This window comes from Sinocyclocheilus anshuiensis, unplaced genomic scaffold (genome assembly GCF_001515605.1).
Source record: "Sinocyclocheilus anshuiensis isolate Anshui unplaced genomic scaffold, SAMN03320099.WGS_v1.1 scaffold1136, whole genome shotgun sequence".
Classification (NCBI taxonomy): domain Eukaryota; kingdom Metazoa; phylum Chordata; class Actinopteri; order Cypriniformes; family Cyprinidae; genus Sinocyclocheilus; species Sinocyclocheilus anshuiensis.
In genome coordinates this window covers 700,372-714,781 of record NW_015548521.1, presented here as the reverse complement: position 1 = coordinate 714,781, position 14,410 = coordinate 700,372, and the positions used below count along the sequence as shown (strand labels likewise).

The following is a 14,410-nucleotide window of genomic DNA, read 5'->3' as shown; positions in this document are numbered from 1 at the left end:
TGATCCGAAAAATGATCCGATCCGTGGGTCAAAAACCGTAATGTGATCCGAACCGTGAGATTTGTGATCCATGGAACCACTACATAGGGTTGTGACGGGGTTCAGGTTGTGGCACTTTCCATGGCGGCCAGGGGCAACTTCTTGGCTCCTTAGCGTAAAGATTATGAGATGCATTATTTGAATGCTTGCCCAAAGAGATGTGTCTTTAATCTAGATTTAAACAGAGAGAGTGTGTCTGTGTGAATCCCCTAATGTGTGCCAAGTGAATCCCCTAATGTCGTCATGACATAACGTCTATGTTCCCTCCATCAGGCAACGAGAGTTTCGTACGTAACCGAGACGTTATGCTATATTAATTTAAAATAAATGCCACTTTGATATTTTTTCATATAATGCAAATTAATTTATACATGTTTAATTTTGCCTGAAAAAAAAAAATATGTTGGGGCTGCTGTATATTTTATAATACTGTTTGTTTATTTATTTATTTATTTATTTTTTCTTTCTTTCTTTCTTTCTTTCTTTCTTTCTATTTTGATCACTTATGTGTATTTTGATCACTTTATGTTTTGGTCAGATTGACGTATCATATTGGCCAGCCTAAACTCCAGTTTGGACCAGCTGACAGTCAAAAATCTGGACCTATAATCCGGGTTTAAATTATTTTAATCATTAGTCAGAGACTTTGCTGATTTTAAATGATAGACAAATACTGTTAATCCACATTTGAATGTTGAGTGTGCTTAGTATCCGTCTGGGAAATCACCCATTAGTGAGATGTGATTTGAATACCTTGACACTGAAGGAATTTAGACATGATTAGTTGTACGTGCTTCTTGAAAATGACATTAATTATTCTTCGTATTTTGTAAGTGATTAATCATTGTGTTTATGGTTAAATTAATATGAGTGGCGCTGCAGGCTTCAACCTAATGTAATGAGTTTACTATCTAATTTGAGCTTGTGTATTTTTAGAATATAATTTTGCAGAGTAAGATACCATGATGTGATGGACTTGCTCTTGGGAACATTTTGTAAATATGTTAAAAAAGTAAAACATTTAACAGGATGAGGCTAACATAGCTTCACCGTGACAGGCTGCAACATGTCCAAAGGCGATAAATCTATCCCAGCTTCTAAGCTGCTCAACAGATCCATAATGTGCTTAAAAACAGCATGTAAAAAATGAAATCCTCCATCCTGCTACAGGAGAAAAAAAACAAACTTCGGGGAACATTTTGCCCCAGCCTAACCAGGCACTGTTCCCAAGCAGACACAAACAGTTCATGGGATCTTCACAATGAATGAGGCGAGATTTCATTTTCTGATAGAGGTACATGAGAGAAAGTTTCCTAATTCGAGATATGTCACACAGGAGTTTCATCAGTTGTGGAGAATGGTGGGCCAATCTCTAAGGACTGTGTTTCTTGGCTATCTGTAAAGGGAGGAAGACAGGGAGGATAGCACGACTTACCTCCATAAGATGACATGCCAAGTCAAGCACAGTGTCTGATAGAGATCCGTTTACTCAGCAAATTGTCCGAGACTGTGCACGGGGTGCAGCGCTTTATTGTTTCTACTAAGAGTATAAGTGATTTATGATGTACCCCGTGGACTTTAGTCAAGGTAAGTGCCATATTTAATTTGACACGTATGAAAACGTGGCTGTGAGGGATAGACATATGGGTTGTGGGACTGTACTGTCTTGAGGTCCCAGGTTGCATCTAAATTTGTTTTCAGTGCTTCATCATTGAACAGATTGTGCATCTCTATTATCACAGTTTGGTTACCAGTGTTATTTTGGTATTATTTATATAGTATTATATTATTTATTAATATTTTCAAATAGGTCTTAATTTTCAATTTAATATATGTGTGCTTTTGTCATTTTTAGTTCATTTTAATTTATTCATTTTACTGCAACATTTCTAAAATGTTTTTAAGCTTTTTTAAAAGTTTTTAATTGAATATTTATTTTACGTCAGCTTAGTGTTAATTATATAAAAAGATTTTGAACAGTTTTCAAACAAATTGTTAAACAAAAGCATAAACAAAGCATAAACAAAAAGCATAATGCCAGACTCTGGTCTGGTATTGTATATGTCTACCTCCCCTGCTACGTGTGTTTTCCTGGTTCCCTTGATGTTATTAAAGTTTCCTTGTTGATGTACTCCACGTCTCCTCGTTCCTCGCTCCGCGCTCTCTCACAGTAGCGAACGTGACAGAATACCGGACCAAAAGATAAAGTGAGCTGCACCTCTTCTCCACAAGTTTTTTTTCAGTTTTTGAAAGTCTTTTGTTTTCTTGCGTTTTCCCCCCGCGATTATGGAGATCGCTGCACGCTTCATCGCGCTAGCCCGTAGAGATCTCCCCTTCATCGAGTATGCCAGGGAGTTCTGCGGGCTCGCCGCGGCGACGGCTTTAGATGACGCTACCATCAACTCTTTGTTCTGGCACGGGGCCAATTACCATCGGACCTCCTAGACACCACGGGACTAAGCTGGAGGGAAGGGATCCTCCGGTGTCTGGAGAGCGTACGGCCCCGAGCCAGAACACGCCCGCCGGCCGTGGCTCTCTCCAGCCCGCCGGCCGTTCTGATGTCCAGCCTGCAGGCCGTGCCTATGTCCTCTAATCAAAGGAGGAGGATGAGGAGAAAAAGACTGTTATCCACCCTCATCCCAGCCCCAGAGCTCACTCCAGTGTTGGCTCCAGCCCCAGAGCTCGCTCCAGTGTCGGCTCCAGCCCCAGAGCCTGATCCAGTGTCGGCTCCAGCCCCAGAGCCCGCGCCAGTGTGGGTTCCAGCCCCCGAATCCAGCCCAAAGTGGGCTCCAGTTCCTGAGTATAGCCCACAGAGGGCTCCTATTCCTGAGTCTAGCCCACGGAGGGCTCCTGTTCCCGAGTTTAGCACACGGAGGGCTCCTGTCCCCGAGTGTAGCCCAGTGAGGGCTCCTGTCCCCGAGTTTCGCCCAGAGAGGGCCCCAGTCCCCGTCTTTGGCCCAGAGAGGGTTCCAGTCCCCAAGTTTAGCCCAAGGAGGGCTCTAGTCCCCATGTCCAGCCCAAGGAGGGTTCCAGTCCCCACATCCAGCCCAAGGAGGGCTCCAGTCTCCACGTCAAGCCCAGGGAGGGCCACAGTTCCCGAGTTAGGCCTACGGAGGGCCTCTAAGAATTTTTTGGTGGGGGGTAGTAGGGGTCCATCCGTGGAGGCCGGGCAGAGTGCCGAGGCCAGGCTCCCTGTACTCCACGTCTCCTCGTTCCTCGCTCCGCGCTCCCTCACAGTAGTGAACGTGACACATAAACAAAAGCAACACTTAGTATAACATATACTGTAGAATCCAAATGTCTAAAAGTGAAATTTTTCATATTTAGCACAGAACTTTTCTTGATAAATTATATTATTGGCATAACAATTTGAGTGAAAAGTTGATCTGAAAAAGTAATAATTATTAAACATCTATTAAAAAGGATTACCATTATTGTTGTGATTTCTTTGTTTAAAAATGTTAAATATCCTAAAACTTACTTTTATATTCTTTGCTTTTTTGTTTCAATCACATTTCTGAATCCCAGATTCTTGAAGACTTTTTTACTGCTCTGTTTGTTTACTCTAAGATGCGTGCAGATTCTATACATAATATACATAGTTTACATAAAGGAATGATCTTGGAATAAACAAACTAAAAATGTATTTAACATTGTCAAACCTGACATTTTAAATGTGACATTGATGCTGCTTTATTGTATATGGTTGTAAGTCTAAGGCTGTTATACAGCAGTAACAACCAAGATTTTCCTTTATCATTTCTGATTTTATGTCTGGCAATTTCATCTGTTTGAAAAGATCCAGATGTATCCTGTGGTAATGAAAGAACTGATCACTGTTGCCCTTCCGCACACCCTGTCTCATATACCAAAGTGAGTCCCTTTTGTAATTAATCCCAGCAGTTACTGGCAGCTGTGTTAGTAATGGGACAGGGTTTTAAAAATTTGATATTCAGCTTTGAGGAGGCAATGCAGCATGTTCCTGTCTATATTCTCAAAGTTTTTTTTTTTTTTTTTTTTTTTTTTTTTTTTTCTTCTTATTTTTCCCCTTCTGTCTGCTCCCTTCTCACTGTCTACTGTGGCACTTTATATGCTTTTTTTTGAGCTGAGCCTTATGTAGCTCTCCAGTGTGTGTCATGAAACTGTGATACTGTAAAGTTTTTTTATTTTTGCCCCTCCCTCTTTCTTTTGTTTTTGTTCTCTTTTGTGACTTCCTGGAGTAAATCAAGTGTGGGCTGTAACTTTTCTTTCATTGCACTAGTTTGACAGATATATATTCCTGCTTGCAGTCAGCAGGTGTGCATATTAGCACTCAGTGATAACGTCAGACTATAAAATAGGATGATAAAATCAGTGAAAGGCTCACAAAAGATATAATGAATGCAGCAGCAGCGTATTTTCTTTTGTGTGCTGCTGATGTGGTTGGTTAATTTGTTTGCTGTATTTCCTCATTACCATATTTAATGTGTTGCTATTCACTTTGAAAAGTTATTTAAACTTTTAATAAATTTTTTATAGTTTTAGTTTCCATTTTAATATGGAAGCTTGTCTTTGCCACAGGATTAAACAATTAAAAAGGTAACAGAATAAACAAACTTTTTATCTTACAATTCAGACTTTTTTATATTGCACAGTTAGTTTATATCATGCAATGTGGACTGTTTTTCTCACAATTCAGACTTGCGAGATATAAACTCAGAATTGCACTTACATTTCTGAGAAAACAATACTCCGAACTGTGAGATATTAACTCACAATCGCTAGAAAAACAGGCTGAATTGTGAGATAGTCTTTAAAAAAAATAAAGAAAAAAATAAATTGTGAAATGTAAACTCGGAATTCAGAGAAAAAGTTATTGCAGTTCAAAATATTTAAATTCAAAGTTAAAGTCACATTTATCTTTTTTTTTTAATTATGTGGCAGAAACAAGCTTCCATATTTTTTTACTGTAGTATCTGAGCTCTCTATGTGGTTGCTCTACTTGTCACATGATTGGATTAGTATTGTTTTTCACCATCACAAGAAAGGGCACCCAATAGAGTGGACTGCACGTGTTGAGTCTTATCTGCACACCGCTGGTTTATTATAGCCCATAAATGGGCTCCTTTGGGATCTTACATGTAGCTAGTCCAGGTTATGACACCAGCGGCCCAAGGACAGAGAAGATGAATAGAGGATTCACAAGAGGGATGGTTTCTCTTGCAAGGTTAGCGTATCAGTACATCCTCATATCCCCACATGTGCTGTGTCGTGCTTATTCAGGACCAGCTTTTCATGAAAGAGCATCTGGTCTTATTGAGACTTCTGTAGTAGAATGTTAAATATTATAGATGTCAATTTGATGTGACAGGGCTTAGATTATGTTGTTTTTTTTATCATTATATAATGTAGATTAAATATTTTACCCAGGTTCAAATAACACTGAAATACAGTGCAGCGTGTACCTCAGTTGTTGGCAAGGGTGGGTTTACCATTTGTGTTTTGTGCCACTGATTGTTGGTTGAAACCAAACTTGGCCTGAAGAGTAGGGATTTGATATTTTGCACAAGTGACAATCTGGTTTGTGACATTTTTAAATCCCATCTTTAGTCTTCTCCTCCATCATGTCCACATGCGTAAATATCTTAATAAAAAGACAACAATTCCCAAAATTAACATAAAGTTAACAGAAGTTTACTCACACACACACACACACATATACAGTATACTAGGTATGATATGTATATATGAGTTTATATACAACACAAATCAGAAATAGAGAAATCTTTTAATTTTTTTATGTTTAGGCTGCATTATTCTTTGATCAAAATTTGTATTTACTGTTAATAAATGAACAATAAAGACATTTATAATAAAACAGTTTTTAGCATTAATAATAAAAATGTCACATCATTGTATTAGAATGATTTCTGAAATATTTCTGAAATATTGTGCAAATGACCCAGACATACAGCCTCTTTAAAACACTCTTTTTCTTGTTAATTGGACACTTACATTAAGAAGCCTCTCAGCAGGCTATTTTTTTTTCTGAAGGCCCCACTCACAGCCCTATTAAAAGTCATGTCTCAGTGTTGATTATTACCTTAATGCGATTGAGCTTTTTAAGGATGACCTCGAAAAAGATGAAGGACACAAAAGGAAGAGACATAGGAAGAAAAAAAAAAGAAAGAAAGAAAGAAATAGTACATTCAGGAGTCAAAGAATGATGCTAGACAAAAATTATTTGTGAGGTGGTGAAAAAGGTACAAAAAAGGACATTGATGAGAGGGACTGATGGAAAGTTTCTGCAGGTTTTCTTGTTAGTCTTATATTTGCTTCTGCTGCAGATGTCAATATGTGATGATTACACTGTCAGGCTTGATTGTTCTCCTTTTAAACCAACACCGGTTTTGATAATGGAATACAAGCTTATTTCCAAAAATGACAATCAATTTTCCATCCAAGATTATTCTTGGAAACAGCCACATAGATTTTAAAGTAAACACAGAAGTTGTATACTAGGTGAATGAATTGAATGAGAAAGTATTTGGTTATTTACAATGTCAGCTTGCAAGAGACATTTGTGCATTACAATTAAGTATGTGGACTGTGTGATGTACAAATTGTATTACTTTTCACAAATTCAAAAAGGCACAGTGAAAAATGCGAATGCAACACCTTGTCAACAACTTTAATCATTCATCGAAAGCAAAATGAAACATTGAAAAATGATATCTCATTAAACATTTGGTTTAGTTTGGTATTACGGATGAAATCTGAGAAGAGTGCTATCATACAAAAATGTTTCCCGGTAAAGTAGAATTATGTAGTTGCAACCTCTGGTTTAGGCATTTTGGAGAGTGTTTTAATAAAATATTGTACGGACATTTCACATTGACATCCTAACACTTGTTTTTACCTCTGTTGCTCTTTGTAGCAGGAATATAACAACCACTATTTGAGTAAAAAAAAAAAATACTAAGAAAGGCTCAGTATGTCTCAACTCCCGATCTCTTTCTCTTCTTCTTCTTCTTTCTCTTTCTGATCTCTATCATTTATTCAGGGCTGAGCCTATCCTCACCAGAGTGAAAGAAGATCACACTAGGATAATCCTCCCCGCGATAGATAATATCAAGTACAACACCTTTGAGGTGCAGCAATACGCTAATGCAGCTCATGGCTACAACTGGGGCCTCTGGTGCATGTACATCATCCCACCACAGGATTGGCTGGACAGAGGTGATGAGACTGCCCCCATCAGGTAAGGGCATCCAGTGGTCCACTCTATAATGCATGAGGACATTCTCTGAAATATAAATGACCAGGGATATAAGAGATTAATATTTCAGAAGTGATAAGGTGGCGTTAGTTTCTTGGATGTGCAATAAATGCATTAATGTTTTTGCTTCCTTGAAGGATTTGTTGGTGTTATTTCATACAGTGCAGAAAAACATTTCAATCCACATTTTAGGGTTGCATGGCCAGTACTAAAAAAAAAAAAAAACTACTATGGATTACCACATTTTGACATCATGTTGGATATTTTTGTTTTCTGACCTAGATGACAGTCTGCTGCTACTCAGAACTTTAGTTCAAACTGTTGTAACAACAAGATGATGATGAGTAAGGTTTGATCCCTAGGGAATGGATGAACTAATAAAATGTACTGTATATAGTCACTCAGTGCAAGCCAAAACTCAGTTGCGAGCTGAAACAGTAGTAACATAATGTTTAATAGCACTTCTGTTTGTCTGTGTCTCAGTTTCAGCTCTACAAGTATGAAATATCATATTTTTGTTCAAATATTTATTGCATGGCAAAAAGTATTTGTACATACAAACTACAGTTTAAAATGTATAAATGTTATTAAAACATACCTATATAAAATATAGTTTTATATCAAAATAAGTGGCACATTCATTAAATATCAAACTAATTGGCATATTTATGTCACATGGTTTTCAGTCTAAACAAGATGAATTGATATACAGTATATTGTTCAAAATGAAGACGAAATTTAGACATTTTCTAGTTAGTTGTCAAACATTGTGGAACATGTTTATAGTTAATGTTAACTAATCAAATTAAATGTAAATCAGTATAGTGTTACATCTGAGAAAAGCTCTAGCATTATTTGTTTGTAGATGCCACTGTTCCAGTGCAATTAAAAACATTTTTAAGTGCACTAATACTTACTGCCAATAAAGTTATTGCAGATAAGTAAGCATTATCAACAACAACAACAAAAAAGAGATTAATTACAAATTATTGGAAGATATTGATTAGAATTCATACCATGGTTTCATACAGCACCCAACATTTTGATGCTGTCCAGTATAAATGTTATTACAACATACCTATATAAAATATAGTTTTATATCAAAATAAGTGGCACATTCATTAAATATCAAACTAATTGGCATATTTATGTCACATGGTTTTCAGTCTAAACAAGATGAATTGATATACAGTATATTGTTCAAAATGAAGACGAAATTTAGACATTTTCTAGTTAGTTGTCAAACATTGTGGAACATTTTTATAGTTAATGTTAACTAATCAAATGAAATGTAAATCAGTATAGTGTTACATCTGAGAAAAGCTCTAGCATTATTTACAAATTATTGGAAGATATTGATTTAGAATTCATACCATGGTGCAGAGGCTGGTGTCATACAGCACCCAACATTTTGATGCTGTCCAGCTCTACCACACTGCAATTCTCAAATCATGAACCTTTACAGTGAAATACTCATTTTATGCTTAAAACCAACTTGGTGAAATGAGCTTTGTTACAGCTCAGTCCGAAACCCTTGAGAGCAATGGATATACCCTGCCGGAGGAGAGTGGACTTTTTCATTTCGTATGAAATCTGGTCAAGGTCACTATTGTGTGAGAGTTTCAGGACAGCAGAAATCCCATTCATTATTCATGCCTCTGACTGATAGCTATTTGGAGAGAGAAACTAGGCCTGTAGCCCACTATTACTGGAGCTGATCCCTGTGATGCCTCATATTGGCTAATGCAAAGTTTTTTATTATTCTTTTTTTTTTTCAGTAATATCTAACACCCTAAGAGCTTTTGATGTGCAGAGCCAGTGCGATCTCATTCCTTTTCATAGCTATTCATACCTAAAGTCTTGTGTACTGTATGTAGCACGTATCATCTAAAACAAAAACATTTCTTGTGTACAGTATATTTTTTTCTTTAGAAACACAAATCGAATACCATCACAGCTGAAATGTACTAATTAAAGTCATTTGCACTGTTTGTATAGCTGAATTTAACTGTCATTAAAGCTCAAAAAGCATGAAATTTTAGAGAAACTTTTAATTTTGGATGTGTGTGCTATTCATACCTAAAGTCTTGTGTACTGTATGTAGCACGTATCATCTAAAACAAAAACATTTCTTGTGTACAGTATATTTTTTTTCTTTAGAAACACAAATCGAATACCATCACAGCTGAAATGTACTAATTAAAGTAATTTGCACTGTTTGTATAGCTGAATTTAACTGTCATTAAAGCTCAAAAAGCATGACATTTTAGAGAAACTTTTAATTTTGGATGTGTGTGCACTATCACAGAAGTTCTGATTTCTTTTTAGAAATTAGGCACATATTGCACACATATACTGTCATTTATTATAGATAGAATGAAATCAACCTATGTTTTATGTACTAAAACATCTTTTAAAGTTATAAAGTAAAGTTGTTGTTTTTTTTTTACGTTGGCAGATGCTTTTATCCAAAGTGCATTCAAGGTATAAATGTTTTATCAGCAAGTGTGTTCTTTGGGAACTGAACTCAGGACCTGTGTTGCTAGCGTCATGCCTCACCAGATGAGCTACAGCTTTAGGATCTTAATTAGTGAATCTTTCCAAACTAATTTAGCCTTTGCACTGTGCTTAAAATACTTTTTATCCACCTTTTTCTTCAACGCGGATGTAAGCCTATGGGTGAGACTTCTGGTTCATTGGCCGCTATAGGGAAATAACAAGAATAACAACGTGCAGTAAACGGTAAAACTGTTTGCACTACAAACCAGTGTGTTCATAATTAAGATAATACATTAAAATAATATGGTGAGACACACCAATTTTCAATATCAAGCAGCAAAAGGAGCGGTTCTGTACAGATAAAAATAGCTGGACGCAGATGAGACCGGAAGCTAGACCCATAGAATTTACAAATGGCCGCGCCCATTTTTACGGCAAGAAAAAGGTGGATAAAACATATAGTTCCGGTCCTTGATTCTGATTGGCTGAGCCACGTTCGAAGCTGTTGTAAATTACTCTACAAACATACACCTTTGTTTACATTTGTCTGTTGCTTGGCAACTTTGTTGCAACCACAACTGTTTCTGAGGAACTACATTGTTTGGTGGAAGAATACTGTTTTTATTTATATCATTACACTTTATTTGCTCTGTTTTATTTTGTGAAACCGTACTACGTATATGGAATAACCGTTTTATAAAAGCAATAAGCCCCGTGAAGCCGTGGTTTACAGTGAATTTATAACAGCTAAGGGGCATTGTTAGGCACGATGCAAAGCGGAGTCTTCTTGGGGCTTATTGCTTTAAACTAATTTGGTGTTCCTAGTGAAAAAAAAAATGCTTCTAATCCTCTTATTATTCTGTATTGTCACTAAATCTTTTTGTCAACTTGCTTTCATCAATTAGCACAAGTTTTATATTTCTTTTTTTCGGAACTGATTGTGAAGCCTCATTGATCATAACTTATGCACCTCAGTTTTTGAATGCTTTATTTGTGGATAATTTTGGCAAAGAAAATCCTCTTCAGGTCAAAATGACCGGAACACAACATGAGGATTAGACTAATACGATGAATCTCTCCAGATCAATTCCTACTGTACCTCAAACCTCAATTAAAAAAAATAAAAAATAAAAATTGCATATATGTGACCTGAGGTAAAAATATGATTTAAACGTTTGAACAAAATCTCATTACAGAAAAAGGCAGCAGGCATTGTCCATGAAACCCTTTTCTGAAGTGCTGATATTGATGTTGATATTGTTAAAATGGTCGCCCGCAGGCCTGCAGTGTGTCAATGAGGTGCGCTATTGGAAATCATTCCAGCTCCACTTCTCTCAAGCTCTGCATGTATCCACTGCAGCTCAGCTAGCCTGTGGCTATCCGGCACTGAGGATCCCAATGCTCATAGCACACTGCAGCAGCGTTTATTTAATTGATTCATGTTTACTGTTAAATGAAGGACAGTCCAGTTCAAATGTCTGTAAATAAGCAATCAGTCACTCTAAGGGGAGAAACTCCATGATTTGTATGATATTCCACATGAACGCTTTCCAGAAAAAAACACCCTGGCTAGGCTGTGAACATACAGTGCTTATAAAAAGTATTGGATTTTATTATGTCTTGTACTTTCTTTTTGTACTTCAAAAAAAATGTAAAATGATAACTATTATCTTTTACACAGTTTATGCTGACTTGAGTGTTTTTATTTGTCTATTCAGAATAATAATTAAAGACCTGTTGTTATATGAAAAATTTTATTATTTTGAATAGGACAAATATTAAACAACAATAGACATTTATGCATTTGGCGGATGCTTTACAAACGCAAGTTTGTAAAGAGTTTGTCTGACAAAAGAATATTCTTACAAAACGGGCCAAATGAATTCCTTTGTGGTTCAGTGTTGTTAGAAAATAAAACAAACAACATTTCAAGGGTGTGAATATTTTTATTGGCACTGTACTTGACTACAAGGGCAAATAAAGAAAGAATACATGTAAGTGTATGTCAGTATTGGCAAAAAGCATACCGCATAACACAAAGACTATTCATTCTGATGTTTTTTTGTTGAAATAACTATGTTTCTTAGTTTTTTCTTATCAGTTTTGTATATTAGGGCTGTGTGTTACAGCTAATGTTGTTAAATGAATGTTTATTGCATTATTTCAGTTTCATGTGTGTTACCATGATGGTGTTTAGTGTTTGTGTGAATGACACTGTGCACTTTCTATATATGTTATTATTTAAAAGCTGCTTGTGATAGGCTTTGGTTCATCATGTGACTTTCTCATCACGACCTGCATTTAGTGGTTATCAGTGTATTACAAAGGTAAAAAACAGATTTCAGTACTTCAATAAGTTGGTATATTAACATTATATCAGTTAATGAAATTACGGTATTTAACTGTAAATTTAAGTTAAAGCCATAAAACCTAAAACGTTGCTACCGTATTTTTTACCACAGCTGCCGTTTTCTTACCGTACATTTTATGGAATTTTTTTTACAGTGTACTAAATCACAATTAAATCAATGTTGGAATGAGTAAAATATTTTCCTTAAGACAGCACTGTGTTCAGAAAGACCTGTACTCTAAGAATTTTTATTTTTTTCTCCTTTCTTTGTGATCTAAATAATGGATCACAGTAGAACTGTTTGTACATCTAGCATTCATTAGCCTCTCAAAGAGGCCCACCTGTGGTTAGCCAACAAACAATTCACTTTCAACCCACCAGCAAAGCACCAAACCAAAAATGACATTCAATGACAACTCATCTTGAGTTTCTGAAACACAACAGTTGTTTTGTCTGTGGAGAGCTGACAGGCTCGTAGGGGCGGCTCAAAATCGTCTTGCCCCCTTGCTGTGTTCACAACAAACCTCAGATCTGACCCAAAAGTTTTTAACAGAGGCAAGAGTTTTAGAACAAGTGAAAAGTAAACTTTGCAAGAAAACTTTTACAAAACTCCATATATTGGTTTCTGTATGACCCCAACACACCGAGGCAAAAAAAAAAAAAAATAAATAATAGAAATGTTTTATTAAGCTACTTGCTTAATTACCGTATTGACCCGAATATAAGACGATGTTTTTTTCTTGGAAATACATCTGAAAAAACGCGGTCGTCTTATATTCAGGGTCTAGACTTTGACATGTCAATAATACACCCACAACAATAGGTGGCGCCAAATACGCATAAAACGAGTGTGCCATGAAATACGTAATGTAATGCGTGTTGTAAAGATTGCGAGTAAAAACAAAAGAAAAAGAAAACCTTACAGCTGCATGAGTCGTGACTGTCACGTTAGCCTGATGGGAAACGCGATATTGCAGTGATCTATGGCTCTGTGTATTAAATGCCGCTCCATCTGAGAGCACGTGATGGAGATTTACTATTCACAGAATCTGCTTTACTGAGGAGATGCGCATGACAATCACATGCGATTTATCGTGCATAGTGATGGGACGATTGATACCGAGGCTCCGATGCAGTTTTCAAAGCACTATTGTATCACACACTGTGCCGATGCTTGTATCGAAATGACAACACCACGTGATTGATGACGTTTGAAGCTTCGAACGTCATGCAGTATCGGAAGGTCGGGACAGCTGGTTTGAAAAAAATCAGCGCTTCGCATGACTCTTGTGTTTGACTTTACATTGACTTGGTTGTGTGAGTGTACACTTATTTGGGATTCAGTAGAATAGTTTACAATAACTTCAACACCAGACAGAAACTGAATGCACGTCACATCTCTATTGCATTTGATCATGTTCTAGCTGGGGTCTCAGAGACCCCGAACAGCTCACCCAAAAATTTTTTGCTACTAACGTCAGTTATTAATTATAATCACACACTTGTGTATTTTATATTATTGATCAATATGTGAATCCATTGACCGGACTACGCATGACACGAGTTGGCACAGTTAAAAACTTTTTCAAACCATCCTCTGCTCCGCGATGTTTCGTTAGATAGGCTGGAGAAACCGAGTCTGACCACCAGATGTCGCTAATGCGCACAGTGTTAAAAAAAAGCTTCAAGTAATGAACCGTTTTTCGGCACAATTTGATGAAAGCCCCAAACGGTTCAGAAAGCCTCGGTTTCCCATCACTAATCGTGCAGCCCTAAAATTGACTTTTCAATACCGACCAGATACAATACTGATTTTGGCGGAAACTATTTTTTTTTTTTAAATGGCGTTTATCGCTTTTTGGAACCAAACTCTATATATATATATATAAAATTTCCCACAAGGCATTCACATTTTTGCATTGTCATTTATTAATGAATTGCATAAAGATATCATATATCATTTAAAACTACTATTATTATTTCTACACTTTAAAGGGGTCATATGATGTTGCTAAAAAGAACATTATTTGGTGTAGATGAGACAAAACCAATAAAACCCATTATAAACGAGGAATTTGTTGCATCCAGTGGGGACATAATTACGGATAATGACTTATACTGTCTTTTTACGCGTTGCGTCGCGTCGGAGAAATGACAAACAACAAGCACTACTCTACACTGCTCAAAACTCGCATTTGAATCGTCAGTGGCAAATTCTTTATTTCACTTACTGTGGGTCAGAACAGCCGGCATTGTAGTCTGCT

General features: G+C 36.6%; 1 protein-coding gene across 1 annotated transcript in view; it reads left to right on the top strand.

Annotated features, from left to right (window-relative positions):
* The window catches only part of galnt9 (polypeptide N-acetylgalactosaminyltransferase 9), a 94,614-nt gene that overhangs the window by 50,381 nt on the left and 29,823 nt on the right, over positions 1–14,410 (top strand). Inside the window, exon 5 of the mRNA XM_016444762.1 lies at positions 7,082–7,279. Coding sequence (XP_016300248.1) covers positions 7,082–7,279 — 198 coding nt within the window. The remainder of the gene's footprint in view (positions 1–7,081; positions 7,280–14,410) is intronic.